This window comes from Tympanuchus pallidicinctus, unplaced genomic scaffold (assembly GCF_026119805.1).
Source record: "Tympanuchus pallidicinctus isolate F22 unplaced genomic scaffold, pur_lepc_1.0 scaffold11, whole genome shotgun sequence".
NCBI lineage: Eukaryota > Metazoa > Chordata > Aves > Galliformes > Phasianidae > Tympanuchus > Tympanuchus pallidicinctus.
The window spans coordinates 8,723,122-8,740,569 of NW_026294627.1; the positions used below are offsets into that span (position 1 = coordinate 8,723,122).

General features: G+C 41.2%; 1 protein-coding gene across 3 annotated transcripts in view; it reads right to left on the reverse strand.

Annotated features, from left to right (window-relative positions):
• The window catches only part of SESN3 (sestrin 3), a 45,089-nt gene that overhangs the window by 9,642 nt on the left and 17,999 nt on the right, over positions 1 to 17,448 (reverse strand). For all 3 annotated transcript variants that reach the window (XM_052671334.1, XM_052671333.1, XM_052671331.1), the window contains exons 2-9: positions 11,927 to 11,992; positions 8,107 to 8,304; positions 7,608 to 7,790; positions 6,978 to 7,214; positions 5,329 to 5,476; positions 3,261 to 3,376; positions 646 to 836; positions 77 to 221 (exon numbers count right to left, since the gene is read on the reverse strand). In XM_052671334.1, the coding sequence (XP_052527294.1) occupies positions 77 to 221; positions 646 to 836; positions 3,261 to 3,376; positions 5,329 to 5,476; positions 6,978 to 7,214; positions 7,608 to 7,790; positions 8,107 to 8,304; positions 11,927 to 11,992 (1,284 nt within the window). The remainder of the gene's footprint in view (positions 1 to 76; positions 222 to 645; positions 837 to 3,260; positions 3,377 to 5,328; positions 5,477 to 6,977; positions 7,215 to 7,607; positions 7,791 to 8,106; positions 8,305 to 11,926; positions 11,993 to 17,448) is intronic.

Sequence of the window (17,448 nt, forward strand, 5' to 3'; positions counted from 1 at the left end):
GCAGGGAGTCACCATATTTTCATCTATGAACAGCATGTGGGCCTCTGTGCAGCCAGTCTGACTGTGCAACACGTACCTTCTCCGAGTGCTTGAACTGACGCCAGTAACTGTCGTACATGCGCTTGGTAGTTCTCTCTGGGTAGCAGGTCACTGTCTTTATGTAAACCTTCAGGCTGCGTTCAAGTAGCTGATTAACTTCTCCATAATCATAGTCATCATACCTACATGACAAAGGCAGGAATTCTGTTGGACAGGCATTCTTAAAAGCACGGTCATTTGCAGCATTAGATTCTGATCTTTTGCAACATTAAGTTCTTATGCTTGGGAATTCAAGCACTTGTTATATATGCTAGAATGCATTCTGCTAACAGGGGAAAGGCTCACTACTGGGATGCTGTCTTTTCTGAGCAGAGAATACAGGCTGGTTTCAACCCAATTCATAATCATTTATATGACTCATAATCATAATTCACTGGAAGTAAAAGCTTTACTGACACGGCAGAGAAACCACTCAACTTCCAGACTGAGGTACTACCTCCACCTCTACACCCAGAGTCTAAGATGATGCTTTTCACACCGTTCAATTTTCATTTGGTGCTGACACAGTTTTGAATGTACTCCTTAGCCAGGGGTTTTCTTCCATACCTGATTCCATACATACAGTGGACATAGTTAAATAAAGCTCTTCTTAATGTAGTTGTATCAACATCTTCATGTGTTGCCATAGTGTTATACGTGAGGTTATACACCATCCGGAACTTTTCATCGAGGAGATGCCCGATGTCAGAATAAAGCCTGTTCACGAGGGAAAAGCCATGATTTTCCCAAGTATAGTCCTGCAGGAGAAAAAGGAAAGAAATAAATATACAAGGGACGTGAAGTCCCTGTGATTCTTTCAACAGCTCAACACTTTTTGTTGCCTGTGAGTAGCTTTGCTCTCCTCCAAAGAATCTTTCATTTTGAATCTTTCGTTGGTATCACCTGCTCCATTCTGCCAGGTCTCCTTCTCCATGAGTCACATCACAACTGCCCATCTTTGGTTGGCTATCACCATCCTATGTGAGAAAAAAGCCCCACGCTTGTTCTGAAGTGCAGAGGCAATTTTTCACTGCTCTGCTGCTTTGACCAGTGCCATTCTGAACAAGATAGACTTGCAAAATTTAGAAATTTATTCCTCTAGGGGGCTTTAGTGCTTAACTCCAAGCAGAAGCAGAGTATGCACTTCCATCCAGGACGTACAATCACTGGGCAAAGCGCTGAAAAATCTTTGAACAAAGTAATAAAATTCAGGTCTTAGCCAAGCAGCTAGATTGCAAGAGCAAAAGTATGCCTGTTTGCGCGAGGAATAGGAAATCTTTGCATGGTGATGGCATGGCAGCAGCAGCAGAAGAGAATGACCCTGTATGCATTAGGGCAGCATACAACCACTCTCCATGTTGTGGTTATACAGAACATGTTAGTTTGCCCACATCCTTGGCAAGTGTTCCGTTACTCCATCACAGACTCTCTACAACTGAGGGCATCACCTCCACATCCTTCTCTTGCCTGGCTGTTTTCCAGAAGTACTGTGGGGCAAGGGCTCCACTCACTTGCTTTAGAGCTCATCTACCAGACTGAATCCCTGATTAGGACAACGTTCTAAGTTATAACGTTATATATATATAGTTATATATAACTATATATATAGTTATATATATAAGGATAACGTTCAGCTGCTTAAAATTGGAATTCAGTGACATCTGAAATGTTCCAGGTCCCACTTGACCTCCAGTTGCCAGTCCAAACAACCACAAAGTTTGGGAGCTATGCCTTATCTACCTGGCCCTGCAGAGATGTCAAGTACATCCAAGGGACATCACAAATGCTTCAAAAACAGAAACCCCAGGATGTGGCAAAGCAGTGCTTACTGACAACAGCTGATTTATAGCAATCGTGGTAACGTTTTAAGACACTCTGCTGTTTGTTTCTATCACAGAATTTAAATGCACAGACACAAATGATAGTCTTGTTTCAACAGAATAAGGTTCGGATTTATTGCAGAGTTTTGTGATGCTGCTTCAATTTAAGCAGCATTAATAGCAGACTATTTGGATGCTGTGGGTATATACATTGAACTACTTTGGAGTAGGCCATACTAATAAAGTTAAATTGCTAAGGTGACTCCTTTGGATATAGGCCAGAAGCTGTCTTGTTTATTTAAGAGCAGAGACATTTTAGTTCCAATTTCAACTTTAGTTGAGTTTTTTTCCATGGGAGCCTGCTGTTCCTAAAGTATTTAAGCAGTATGTTTGATTTACAGGCTCTGACTCTGCCTTATTCTTTTTGGCAGTATCTACTTACTTCAGACTCATATGAAGACCACAGAGTAAATTATCCAGACCAGCAATGGCTGCTATATAGCTAAATACATTTCCTGAAAGTGATCACAGATTTTTTATTTTAAAGTTTTGGATACATCTTCTGACCATGTAGTTATACTGCACCTACTGTGCTTTACTTGAAGTTCTCTGTTTCGGTTTTAGATTTCTTCCATTCCTTACAATTTATCACTAGACTGCTTATGAATCTACTCTATAACCTGGAACAGAACCATCTAGAAGGTCTCTGCTGTATCATATATTATACAGAGGCTTATGAGTCTGGTCATGGACAAAGATACCATATGTAAGACACGGTACAGACAGAAGACAGTTCTTTCAACAGCACTTAATATTTATATATTCATAAAAAGTCAGAAACCTCAGTGTTACAGTAATCATATTTAAGAACTCTTTTTCTTTTCAGACATTCAAATTTCAGTGCTGTGGTGCATCTGGTGCATCTCCAGGAAGTATTTCACCCAATCACTCTCACAGACACAGACAGATCTATTCACTGATAACTCAAGGCAGAGAGCACTTGATACAAATGGCAGGAATAAAGCATTCTTCCAGTATGGTCTTTTTCACATTTGGAGGGACAGAAAAGGATTCTTTCTTTTTTACCTTTTGCTTTTATTCCAGACTAAATGATACGCTTTACAGTTTTCAAGTATTAATTCTGCTAATACTTGGAATGCGACTGAAAATGAAATCTCCTCTTGTTTGAGATTTACAAATTGTAAAAGACTCATTGCTGGTAAATTTATAGAAGATTCCGAATTATTTAATGGACCATAACACAAAAAAGCACATGTAACAAACATGCCCCACTACTTCACCTTGTCCTGCAATGACAGCTGCATATATCCTTTGAGCAAACGTGCTTTAAAGAGACGCTACCTGAGCTCTGAATGTTGGCAGATGGTCTTCTCCTCGCCGTGCAAAGTCTTTGTACCCAAACCCAGGATCTTCAACGTAGCGGGAGACATCTGTAGAAACTATTTCATCATCAAATGCTGTGAGAAAAAAACAGCACAATGCTTTGCTTTAGGCAAGCACAGGAGTCAGCTCTGACTTCAAATTACCACTCTACTGCAGCTAGAAGGCAACTTAAAAATGTGCAAAGGAAAAGTGTGGTATGAAGGAAGGAAAAAAGTCCATCTTCATCTGCTTGTATGGAGTCCATCCTTCTCCTGGAGTCTACTTATCAGCCTACACTGGACATCAAGATTACTTCTCCAAGATGGGAAGAGATAAGCTAAACTTCTGGAGAGGTCCTCCTCTTTCAGTTCACTTCTGAGACAGGCTAGGTATCTTAGACAAGATGAATCCTGTTAGTAAAGTTATTAGATTAGAATAAGAGACAGAAGAATAATCCTGTTGACAACCAGATTTTTATGCTGAGCAGACTGTACATGAGCAGGTACAGTGTCCAGAATTACATCAGCTGTGATCTGTAACAACCCAGAATAAGAACAAGAGAGCAATGCAATTCTGCACTTGTAAATACCAACAGAAAATTACATGAAAGTGAAGAGCTTTATAGCACAGGCTGAAATTCTGCCAGAAGCCCCAGTAACCAGGCATCTTCAAAGAGCTCCAAAATGTGTCACTAAGCAAGTGTAGGTTCTCTATCAGGAATCAATCTTTCCCTCCCGAATAAACAGGTGGCCTGGTTGTGTAACTACCTTTGCAGAAGTTGACTACTGCATAGCTGACTGCATTTGACCCTGATGTTACAATCCTGGCCTGCTTCCACGTGCATCAACAGAACAGTTGCCATATGTCCACAAGTCGGTTAGCCTAAAAATTGCAGAAGTGCTTTATCTCCTCTCTGCCTCATTAAACAATCAAAACATAACTGCGTAGGAAGAAGATTGAGCAGCATCTGCTCAGTGAAGAATTTAACACCTGCATTCATACACCCCTCTCCCCAGCAGTGCTGGATTCCCTGGAAGGATACAAGACATGGTGCATGCAGACTCCTCACCTCAAATTTGAAAATGAAACCACAGTGGGTCTCAGTTCATCGACACAGTTGAGTCTGTCTAAGTGAGAATGGACAATGTCCCCTTCTAAACATCCAACCATGATGTTGGTGGAAATCTGCCTCAGAGCTTTTGGACATTCTTAGAAAGCCACAAAACAATCACTGCCAACTCACAGAACTCTTCCTCTCTTTTGGGCTTGGTGCACAAAACCTGAAGTACTTCAGATGTGTTTGTTCTGGCTTGTATTCTGAACAAGAAGAAGCAATTCACCACTAGTGCATATTTTTGGCTTTCTTACCAGATTCTCTTTGAAGTGACTGATATAATTAAATTCATACTGTCCATACACTTTGTGACATTTTATGAGTTGTTCCTCAAAGAGATAAAGCTATGGTATTCAGGCAACCCCTAACATAAAGAGATGGCTGGAGATTCTGATTGTCTTAACTATCTTCTTAAAATGCTTTGGGGAAAACCATTGGGAAAAAAAACCTTGGTGTCTGTACAGAATACTTCATTGCATCATTTGTTAGAAATGAAAACTGAAATAGTCTGAAATAAACTGAACGCTAAGCAATCTCTGACATCATACCAGTAACAGAAAAGCACAGAAGAATGATCACTAAAAACAGCAAGTTAGAGAGGAGGCATGAATGAATAAATCTGAAAACACAGAGCATATAAAGAAAGTGGAGTTTACATTCAAACTCTTACAGAAACCTATGGTTTTTTTTTGTTTTATTTTTCTAAACACACAAAAGCTAAATTTCAAGAAGCAAAATGGATGCTGGTATTTGCCAATAAGGAAAGGTTAAAGAGATGAACCAAGTGAACCTTACCACGCTTTTACTAAGCCAAGATCCAGCACAAAGAAATGGACAAAAATGCTGTAGGCACTGAACTTTACTCTTTGTTTATTTTATGCAAAGCCCCCAAAAAATCCAACTTAAACTGAAAAAGCATAAATACATAAATACCTCCACTAATTACTAGCAGACTCTCCTTCTTCTCCTTCTCAAAGCGAGTGTCCATTTCTTCCTGAGAGGCTTCTTCATCCTCTTTATCTTCTTGCAGCCTCTTCATCCTCTCCATCAAGGCCTCCAGCTCACTTAAGGAATCTGCAATCTGCAAAAACATCAAGACATTCTTTAAAATCAGAAGACAGACAGTGTGTCATCTTCACAGTTCATGCTCAACAATAAGCGTTCTCAAAAAAAAAAAGAGCAGCAAATATGAAAGCTTAAGCCAGAATTCCTTGTGTAATACAGAGTGTAGACAAACAGCTTTCAGAAAATCAGGAGAAGGAAAGAGGTAGGTGTTGCTCTCAGCTATCACAGCACACTACAGCACGATTAACAGTGGAAGAGGCTGTGTTTGAACATGGAGAACACGGTTGCTTAAAATGCATTTTCCCCCATTCAGATTGCTCAGGAAAAGACAGCTAAATGCCCTATGTGCATACGAAGCCAACCTTTATGGTACTTTTACTCAATCTACAGGTAATACAAAATATCTTACAGGAACACAACCTGAGACAGAAAAACAGAGTTTTCCTTTTTTTTCTTTTTTATTTTCTATTCATTCTGTGTGCTCAGAACAACTATTACATGGAGCTTTTCTTCTTGTTCTCGTGTGGAAAACTGTTCTCTTCTACAGAAATACATCAAAGTTTGGAGCTTGGTGATCTACATTCACCATTTTCCACAAGGTGAACTGCCTGGTCTTTCTTTTCCACCTTTTCTTCTTGATTCCAGCTTTCTGCCCCTAACTGTGAATGCCTCTCAGTGTAGCACTGCCTGCTTACCAAGCTACCTACAGCCAGCAGCAGCCCTCTGCCCACTACCAACAGAGTAACACATCCTGCTAATTTAAGCTGGCATGTCTTACAGCCCAAAACTTCGCTTCGGATGCGCTAATGGAACTGATGGATCACAAACTCACACTGCAAGCTGACTGCTGGTTTGGAAAAATGCATCTACTGACTCTGCTCACAATCCTTATATTCCATAAAGGAGATGGGGCTAATTCACCAACTGATATTAATTCAAGGACTTTTCTTCAAAGGCAATTTTAGGAAAAAAAATGCATTTATGTTAAGTCCTCCCTTGGTTCACTAAGACCAGAACACCTGTGTGAAGAAACATGCCATTTATTTCAGACATTTCCTCTCAGCCACATGGAAGTGTTTTTCAAAATCAACCTGCTTTGTGATCGCAGACCGTGAAGTCAAAATGAATAATGTGACCTCTGCTGCTTTCTTCCCATTTCTTTTTTCATTCCACATGGTCGGAACATGGGTAACACCGTGTTCTTATCAGCGATACGCCATCTGCAGACACTGGCACTTTAAGTTTCCAACTGGAAGCATAGTTTTAGTCTTGCTCAATGGGTTGTGAGATTAGCTATTAAAATCACATTACTTTAACTATCATCCTCTGTTTCAGTGTGGTTTTGAAAAGGATTACACAGCAACTGCTAAAGCTAATGTAAGAGTAACCAGACCCAAGCATTTCAGAAAATAGACAAAAACTTTCAAACTACCCTGAAATTTAAACAGGAAAGAATGGAAGAAAGCTTTCTAATGCAAAACAGAGGCAAGCAAAAAGAATCTTCTTGCAACACTAACCCCAAAGTTGCTACTTGTGAGGGATGCATTTTCTATGTTGTTGTCATTGGCAAGATCACAGACACAGAAGTTGTTGACTGCTATAAGTCTGACTCCATTAGATGTATCCGGATCTCTCTCTGGATTAATGCCACTACCAAATACAAAACTTGCCAAGGCATGATAATGTGCCAACAGGACAACAGCATGCACCAGTTCAGGAAGAGACCAATTATTTTCCCCAGTCTTGACAAGTTTCTGAAATGAGAATAAAAAAAGTGTAAATATAAAATTTCTTTTGGCCCCCAGTTTTTGTATAAGATGCTATGCATGACTTTTAAAAAGGGATCAATTCCTTTCTTCCAATAAATACCATACTCCTCTCGCACACAAACACTCACTAGATTAAAAGAGAGAGGCCTGATATATTACCTCAATTCTCCCAGGGTTACTTTAGTCATTGCTACTTCTAAAAAATAAATCTTGTTGCCTTTGTCACACAGCAGAATTTATTGGCTTATTCGATGCTCTAGAACTTCCCCAAATGTTTTAACTCAAGGTAAAAAAAAGTCTAACCAGACATAGCTTAGTTCTCAGCAGTTCTTATTACTGGACATTTACTGCTACTACAAGGCACAATTCAACAGGTACCTGAATGTGCTCTTTCGTGATCAGCCAGGGCCGGTGTGCAAGGAGTTTGTTTATTTCGTTCAGATTTTTCAGCCTTTGGGGAATGTATTCTAAACCGTTCAACCATTCTGCAATCCCACCAGTCTTCAAAAACTCATCAACATGCATATTTATTAGGTAGGAACACTGATGTCTGGCAGCGGCCTAAGATAATTAAACACAGAGGGAAAAGATCAGCACATTAGCGAGTAATGTGATTTTGTTGCAGGTAGAAACAGGATATTAACACAAAACAAAAATACAATTTGATTGCAAAGGGCCATGTTTTATATTGCAAAGCATTTCTACACAGTAGGGAGGGTTCTCCTGTAAGTGTGATTACTTTGCAACACAAGCTCTAATTGAGGTTGCAGGGGATCTCTAGAACATACTACCATCTTCTTTCTGAAGGCTTCCTTTTTCTTTTTTTAATAAGAAAGTCAAGGTCATGGGAGAAAATGGCTAGCCCATTGGTACATACCATTATAGCAATGTAGTGCCTGTATGGCAAAGGAAGGGGCCCATCCATGCGCAGCATGTAGAACTGGCTGCGGAGGAAAGACTCCAGGTACTGCGTGTGGATACTCATGACCTGTGTGATGTTGTCCAGGCGGCCAGATGTAGAGTATTCTTCCACAAGAAGATTAGTACGTTCATCCAAACCATTTGCTTGCATCACCTGCAAAATAAGATGGAGAAACTTACGATACTGGAGAGAAACATACTGTAGTATGAAATGTTGGCTTGTGTAAAAAACTTCTGAAGATCTAGATGTATACATGTGCCTGTTAATAAGTGAACATGCACACAGATGTTACTTGTATACTGAGCACCATATGACTGTTGTTCTAGTAACTGACTACAAAAACCCGGAACGTTTTCTGCAGAGCTTTCCAAAATGGCTAAACTCTCAGATGCTTCATGTAAAATTTGTGTGGAGACTTGGAAGTGAGCAAAAATGGAAAGTAAAGTCTTTATGGATGTCAACCTGTAGAGACACACACTACCCAAACACTCAGCCCTAAAAACAATTTTGAAACTAATGGAGAAGAGTGGGGTTACGTAACCAAATTACAGAAACAGTCTGGCAATCTACCACAGCTGGGTTTGTATAATTGAAGAGGAGATCAAATGCTAATTTGTCTGTAACATTCAAGTATTATTTAGAATAGGAATTTAATGCTTTCTTTAAACAAAAGCTGTTCTTTAATTATTCCAGCTGATCCAAACCTTGGGCACAAGATGAAATGAAGCAGTACAAGCAAGCAGCTCTTGAACTGCAAGCCCTGACACAGTATTAGTACTATTACTCAGTGTTTATCACCAAGAACTGCCATTTTAAACATGTTCACCATTGAAGCTACAAGCAAAAGGCTAGAATACCCAGTACTTATCCTGAAATAGTTTTAGACGAGCCAGCTTACTGCTGCAAGCACTATGAAATGGAAAGCCATTTTAGCAGATTTACTGTACAGAGACAGAAAACGTGCCTAAAACCAAGAAGACACAACTCTTGCTGAGCAACTCCATTCAAAGCATGTTTTCCTTCTTGGCGATAGGTTGATGAACATACTGTGTACCAAATCTTTTTCCACCAAGCTGGGCCAGGGCAATCCCAGGTATTTATACAAACTGGGGGAAGATCTCTTTGAGAGCAGCCCTGGGGATAAGGACTTGGGGGTCCTGGTGGACGAGAAGCTGGACATGAGCCAGCAGTGTGTGCCTGCAGCCCAGAAGGCCAACTGTGTTCTGGGCTGCATTAAAAAAGGGGTGGCCAGCAGGGACATGGAGGTGATTGCCCCCCTCGGCTCTTGTGAGGCTCCATCCGCAGAACTGCATCCAGGCCTGGGGCCCCCGGCACAAGAAAGGTGCAGAGCTCTTGGAACAAGTCCAGAGGAGGACCACCAAGATGAGGGCTGGAGCACCTCTCCTATGAGGAAAGGTTGAGGGAACTGGGCTTGTTTAGCCTGGAGAAGAGAAAGCTGCAGGGAGACCTCAGTGTGGCCTTGCAATATTTGAAGGGAGCATATAAACAGCAGGGGGAACGGCTATTTACAAGGGTGGATAGTGATAGGACAAGGGGGAATGGTTGTAAACTGAGACAGGGGAGGTTTAGGTTAGATATTAGGAGGGAGTTTTTCACACAGAGGGTGGTGACACACTGGAACAGGCTGCCCAAGGAGGCTGTGGATGCTCCATGCCTGGAGGCATTCAAGGCCAGGCTGGCTGTGGCTCTGGGCAGCCTGGTCTGCTGGTTGGCGACCCTGCACATAGCAGGGGGTTGAAACGTGATGATGATTGTGGTCCTTTTCAACCCAGGCCATTCTGTGAACATACCACCTTTCATTTCTCATGACTGTATTCCCAGTTTGAATTTATGGGCCTACAGACAAAGTGGAGAAGCAGTTCGGCAACCCCGTTATTATTGTGTGTGTCACTCCTCACTATTACAGCTTTCTTTGCTTTGCACCAGAAGTCATGTCAATTTGGTTTTTCTCTGGAATGTTTTTGCCATCAGTGTTTTATTCATGAGTTAGAAATCAGTCTATCTCACTTTGTATTTTACAGCCCTCACTCCATTTAAGGAATCCCCCAATTTCTTCAGCAACTTTACTTTCCTGATGTGTAAGAGACTTTTGTCTCATGCGGTAGTTCCTTGAGGAAATTCTACTTTTCAGCCCTGCTGTGTTGCTGGTGTGCTGTTCTCCAGAGTTGCTGGTGTGCTGTTCTCCAGCTAGGCAGGAATTTTCCATCTATCTTAGCAGAAGTTAAAGAGAAAACATTCTGCTGACAAAACTGAAATACACTCCTGTAGGACTGCACTGTTGCAATACAAGGCGCAGCAGTATGCAGCATTATTTCTTCCAAGATTTATCCCTACGTATACTGCAAATCTCTTCACACTGCACATGTACTTCCTCCTCATTACCTGCCCATATACATTGTGAAAATAAACAAAACTTGCATAAGACCAGTGTTTTTATCAAACTTTGTGAGACACTGAACATACGATCAGGCTCTAACCACACCTTTCCTACCTACTATATTACTTAATGTCACAGAATGGGGGAAAAAAGCAGTTGTTTGCTCGACAAACAATATTTAAAATTGGTTTATGATTCTGAATAACTTTTCATTCCTACAGGTAGAGGGAGGTTCCAGCCCTGAGTTACTGCTGCTCCTTTCTGGAGACTACTCAGTGCTCTCCTCCTGTACCCTTAGCTAGTACCTACTACCAAGCGTATCAGTTGTAAAATAAATTCATTAAGAATTTAATCACTCAAAATGTTTTATGCTGTTATTTTAATTACAATCACATTTCTCCTTTTCATGCAATTTTTCTCTTAACAGGAGAAACCACATCATTATGAAGTTCAGCATCTCAAGTGCATGTTCTATACATAAAGGAAGTACTTCTCACAAGCTGGGCTGGCTGAAACTCATTCTGCTTCCTCTTTCTCCAGTCTGCAAGGTTCATTTTGATATCTGTTGGGGTTTTTTTTACTTCATTGTATTTCTTGTTGCCAGGCTTTACACTTACTCCGTTTTTAGATTCACATCTTCACCATGTATAAACAGAGATTCAGAGAACAGCAGATATCTTACCTTTCAAAAATTTCTTTTTAGCTCTTACAGCATATGAATGATCTTTTACTAAGTATTTAAAAGCAAACAAAAAAAAAAGGCCCTATTTTTATAGTCTGCCATCCTAAACAATTTGTCAATCAATAAATAATACTCTGTGAAGATTAATTTCAGGGCAAGGCAACTACTGCACAGGAAAGCTTCTATTTACTGTGGCAAGGTGCAAATCAAGGCTTAAGCTGAATACTAAATCATGCACAGAAATCTTCAGGCTGAAATCAAACTGTTCCTTTCAACCATAAATTCTCTTAAGAACCACAGTTACAGTCTCAGAAGTTGGTCATATTTGTAGGCTGACTTAAACTGAAGGTCAGGTACTGCCCTGAGAGCTATATAATGCTCTGTCGCAGTACGGACAGGTCTCCCCTTCGGCCTGACATTAACAGTAAGAACGGATCATCCCCTGTGGAAAGAGCAGAGCAGCACTCAGGGCTGGCATGGGGAGCGTGGGCAACTGCGAGCAACTCCACTGTCAGCACATGCAGGAAGGGGCAGCTTGGCTCTTACCCGCGGGAGCTTGCTCCTCTTAAACCATTCTTGTAGCTCCCAAAGGGACTCATTCAGGTTCCCCTGGGCAGGCAGGATGGTAAAACTGTTCTTCAGTATTTCCACGCTAAGAGTCACCTCACACTCAGCCCAGCTAACTGCAAACTTACCTCATTCTCAGGTATAAAGGCACTTGGTCCTCTTGTTAACGGTGGAGAGACTTGGACTCTTTTTTCCTGCAGAAGAGTCATACGATTCAATCAGTTTGAGGAATAATACATTAGCCCACTTTATCTTGCAAGTTAGATCTAAAGGCCTTGGCTTGGTTCTCTTCCCAAGGCCACCTGCATGCTTTACAGTCAAGTACACAAGAAGCCATCTCCCCACACTGGATTTGCATCCCTTGTGCTTTGCTCAAACAAATGGCATGAATTTCGGCAAGGCCAAAAAGAAAATTACTGGTCCAATTAGAGATATGTGGACAACAACAATAAAAAATGTGGCACAATGCTAAAATTGGCAATTTGCTGGATTGAACAGGAGTTCTGAAAGCAAAGGGGGAAAAAAAGCTGTCCTTACCACTATGTGCACAAAGGCCACACCTGAGGAATTATAATCAAGAAGCCATTTTCTTCAATGTAAGAACCTAATCAGATTCTAAGCATTTAGCAGAGTACATGCACTTGTTTTGCCAGTGGCTTGAAAAGCCCAGTCACCTTCCAGATACACCAGCAAGGCCCAGGTAAAGACTCCATCCAAAAACAAAGACAAAAATACTATGTTGTTCAGCTGCCAAGTCCAGAAAAGAACAAAGCATGCCATATACCTCTTGGTGTGCCAATTGCAGCTAGAAGAAGAGCTGGAGCCTAACAATTATTACGTGTTCTTTGATAATAGGCAGAGATTAACAAGAGCAAGCGGGCTTCTTGTTTAATAATGGATAAGAAATGGAGTTGTGGAGATTTTTGATCTGTTGCCACTGACAAAGAGAAGCTGGGAAGGGACCTGCCTCTCTTCTTTGCTTCTTTACAGCTGTATCCCATGTAACTGCAAACTATGGTTGTGCATTTCTTCAGGTCGCTAATGACACTGCAGCAGAAGTCACTTTTAATAAGTTACCCATCAACAGCAGTATCAAATCTGCATGGCAAATATTTCATGTCCCAAGCATAGAAGTCTGAGGTTTTCCATACCAAATGACCCTTAAATACCTCAGTGACTCTACCGGGCAGGCTTATGTATAGCAGCCACATACACAAAGATCAGTGTGGGTCTGAAAGTGCCACAGATGTACACACAGGGAAATGAAGACACTAGAAATGCGTAACTGTTCTGTGTCTTCAGAACATCCTTTCCCTTTTAAATTAGAGTATGAAAAAAAAAAAAAAAAACATGCAAAAATCAGCAATGATTATTCAGGAAAGATGTTCCAAAACAAACTCTCTCCTGACAATTAAATTTGTTACTTTGGAGTAATTAGCTGTTAAATGATCAAGAATGCAGTCATGCATGCTTTCGCTCATTTTCTGAACTGAGCAGAATCCACTGCGTAAAAACAAGTAGTCAGGAGACAACTCACTGTGACCACTGCCTGCTGTCACAGCCCCACAGCATTGTAAAATACTCCTTATGAGTCACACGTAACACATCTAAAGTAGTGAAAAAAGTACAGACTGGCTATCTGCCCACATAACCTCTTCTCCATACAGCTATTCAAGGCTCAGAAGGTTTCTCTTAGTTTTAAATGCTTGCTTTTGCCAGCAATCATCTTGGTCAACCTTCAAAAAAGAAACGATTTCCAAGATTACTATTAATGGTGTACATCACTGGTTTTAGGAAGGGTTTTTGGACATCAAGTCCTTGAAAGCCTTCATTTTGCATCAAATACCTGGAGGAAACAGTTTGTGAGAGGGAGATGACTTAACAGCCCGTGGCCAAAGTGCAGAATGAAAGCAGAGCTGAATCACTGTATCAGTGCCCTCTGAGCTACAGCCCACTTTGCCAGACTGCCCAATGGGTCATCTAGGTCAGACTGGAGCAAAAAAGAGCACTGTTATCCTACTTTTAAGAGGCTACGACCTCCATTACCTACTTTCCCCATTCAACATGGCTGCCTTGAACTTTTTCTAGTGGTGTAGACTATTCCCTTCTAACAACAGAAAATATTTTGCTGCCTCTACACCAAAGCTTCTGTTTTACTGAAACCAGTTAACACAAGCTCACCATCATAAGAGCAAATATGATCAAGATGTACAAGTTCTCAGGACGCTATTAATAAAAACATGGGAAGTTTGCAACCACTAAGTAAGATAACAGTGGCTTTGTTGAACTGTAGATGAAAACCACTTCTCCCGGACAAGCTGTATCTAAGTAGGGATTTAAAACCTACCCAATATGGGAATTAGCAAACAATGCTTCAGATATGTGGTCCTTCAAGATGAGACATTCTTGCAAAGCTTTTTGTTTCCCAAGAAAAGCTGATTCAATTTCCTGCTCAACTCATCCCCACTGGCTGTTGCAAAGTAAGTCAAGTGGGGTCCCAAATATCTTATTTGAAATTGGATTTTTATGCTAAATGAACCAAGGAACAGGTTGCTCAGCAACCAAGATACCATATGCACATCCATGAGCCATTTTCTGCTATTCCTCTATCAACACATTGTTGGAGTATGAATACGTGATCTTAAAAGCTTGTAACCAACATCATTTACATTAACATTAAAAGAATCTTTTTGGAAGTGCTGATGAGGAGAGAGAAAGATAATGAAGAGCTTCAAAGATGAGAAAGGAGAACCAGGCCAGGGAAGGTTGCTGGGAGAAGGCTGCTGCTTCTTGGAGAAGGCTCTGGGGAGACCCCACTGCGGCCTTCCAGTACCTGAAGGGAGCTCATCAGCAGAAGGGGAGCTCAGGTTTTGCACTATCTGATAGTGACAGGACAAAGAGGAATGGCTTTAAACTAAAAGAGAGGAAATGTAGGTTAGATGTCAGGAAAAAAAAATCTTTATTCAGAGAGCAGTGAGGCCCTGGCACTGCTGACTAGATAGCTGTGCCGCCCCATCCCTGGAGGTGCTCAGGGCCAGGTTGGATGGGCCCTGGGCAGCCTGAGCTGGGGGGGGGGGAGGGGGCAACCAGCCCACGGCAAGGATTGGAAGCCAATAATCTTTAAGGTTCCTTCCACCCTGAGCTATTCTATCATTCTATGAGATGGGGCCCAATTCATGCTGAGGTGCAAGCTCCGCAGTGGCCTGCTGTGATGTGATGGACACACTAACACACATGTTTGCAGAAGAGCCGCCGAAAATCACAAATCACAAAAGGACAGCCCTGAGTGGGTCTCATCCATGACTTGCTTTCTGTCCTTAAGCTGCACTTTGTCATGAGCTAAAGACTGAGAACTGAAAGGTTGTGAAATGGATCTGCTTTTCTTGTGAATGTGCAATTCACACTCAACAGTGGGAAGCATCTTCCTCCTTGGACATGATCTGCCAAAGCACACCAATACCAAAGGCTGTACCTTGTGCCAGGACAGGAGGCAACAGGCACAAACTGGAACACAGGAGGTTCCCTCTGACCACCAGAAGCATTGCTGAGCTGCCTTGGTGAGGACAGGGCCAGAGCTGAGAGCATGGTCCAGAGCCACACCTGCGAGCTGAGAGTGCAGCCGGCCTGCAGCAGCCCTCCTGTCTGAGCCTGAATTTTAAAGAAATTCAACTTCTTCCTCTTTGCTATCACATGAGTCACTGTGTCCTGAGGCTGCAAAGAAATGACTATTTTTAGCAAGCTGTAAAAGGAGGTTAATTTTATTTGAAACAGAAGAAAATGGAGCCATTATCTGGCAGGGCTGATCAAACAGCTGGCTTAGAAATCCCTTTTTTTTTTAATACCTTTTTTTGAATACTTTTTTGTTGAATATTATCATCTTCCAGTAATTTTGCTGCCATCTAGCATTTCTCAGGAACTTTGTTACTTCAGTTCTGTGATCTCTTTCCTTAAGAACGTGTAAAGCACAGGCTGGTGCAGCGTTTGGGGCGTATGGAAGCTCTGCACAGAAGTTGTGCATACAAGCTAACTCATCCTGCACATCAAGATGGTCATGCTGTGGGGAAACCAAATCATTGGAAAGAAACGTTTTGTACCTCATGAGGGAATTCTGCAACTTCTCAGCTGCCAGAACAGCATGAGTGGCTCAGGACGGCTGGTGAAAGGCTGAGAGCCATCACTTGCACAAAAATCACCAGAAAGACACTGGGGCAATAAATAGCACTGGATCCCATACGCATACATCCCAAGGGCATCCCAAAATTACTTTCTCCTGAGGCGTAAACTTTTTTTCCCCTTGGATAAGCAGGTATAGTAGTGATGGAAGGCTAAGAAAATGTACTTTCTACTCACTGTATTTACTGACTTTCTCTAATACTTCTCCCCCACTGTGGAAGCCAAGATGGGTTTTATTTCTTTATTTTAAGCCATGCTTGTGCTGAGGTTATCCTTCTCCAACCATCTCTTAGACTCTCCACAGGCATTCAGCTAATCATTACCTATTTAAAAAAACATGAATGATATGCCCTCCCACCTCCTGCTTAATACCCAGGTTGTCTAATGTTCTGCTTCATGTCTGCTCTCCAATGCTTCCAAAAGAGCAAATACCATCCACCCTCTGCCCTATTACTCTGTTCTTCCACTGCTTTACAACTCTTCTTCCTCAGATGTTTCCCTCTGCCAAGGCCATTCTCTGACCATGCACAGAATGTATCTTTGGAACAGGAAAGTCTCCATAGCTTTCCTATTCCACAGAAGTACAAAGAGTCAGTGAAATCTCTGTAAGTTCAATAGCCTTCATCTGCTCCTTTTAAGAACTTCTCTTTCTGAATTTTACTCCTGCATTATTTTTTCCCCTTTCTCTTTTGCATTTTCCAGGTACTTTGTATAAATCACTTTTTATACTTCAAAGTTCCCAGCATAGGATATTATAAATACTTCTAGCTTTGGATTATTTACCCATTCACGTTTTACTGTCTCCCCATCATAAAATCATAAAAATCACATACATTTTCAATTCGATTTACTACACTATTAAGCTACTCTGTATTCTATATTGAGCATGCTGAGAATCTGTTCATTAGCTATCCAGCAAGTGCCCTTTAAGAATTTCTCACAGCTAGTCTATCTTGTGAACATTACGTTCATTTATAACAAAAACCCATACTGTCACTGCTGCCCACTGTGCTTCTACATCCACGTTGTACATGTGCCTCTGCTTGCTACTTAGAAGGAATAATACACTAAAAAATTCAAATATATTTGACAACCAGGAAGTTCTCTGACATGCTGGAATTTTAACTGCAGAATAAAGCTTTGCTTTTTTTTTCTTTGGCAATTTGACATTGTCCAGTCAAGAGCATTTCTCGTTTTCTCTCTGAGATCTTGAAGGAGGGAGTAATGCATTTTCTCATTATTCCATCTCAATAGCTACTATTCAGAAGGCTGCTCTTTGAACGAAAAATAATTTAGTCGGTTATCTCCCAGTAATACTACAGCTGCACCTTCCAAGTACCAAGACTTGCTGCTCTGAAACATCATTATTTATAGCACTAACAAAGTGCTTCAGCTCTTGGTCAGCACTTGAAGAAGTTCAGCCAATTCAATATGAGTTTTCTAATAGCTTCCTGGACTCAATTTTTTTTAATTAATA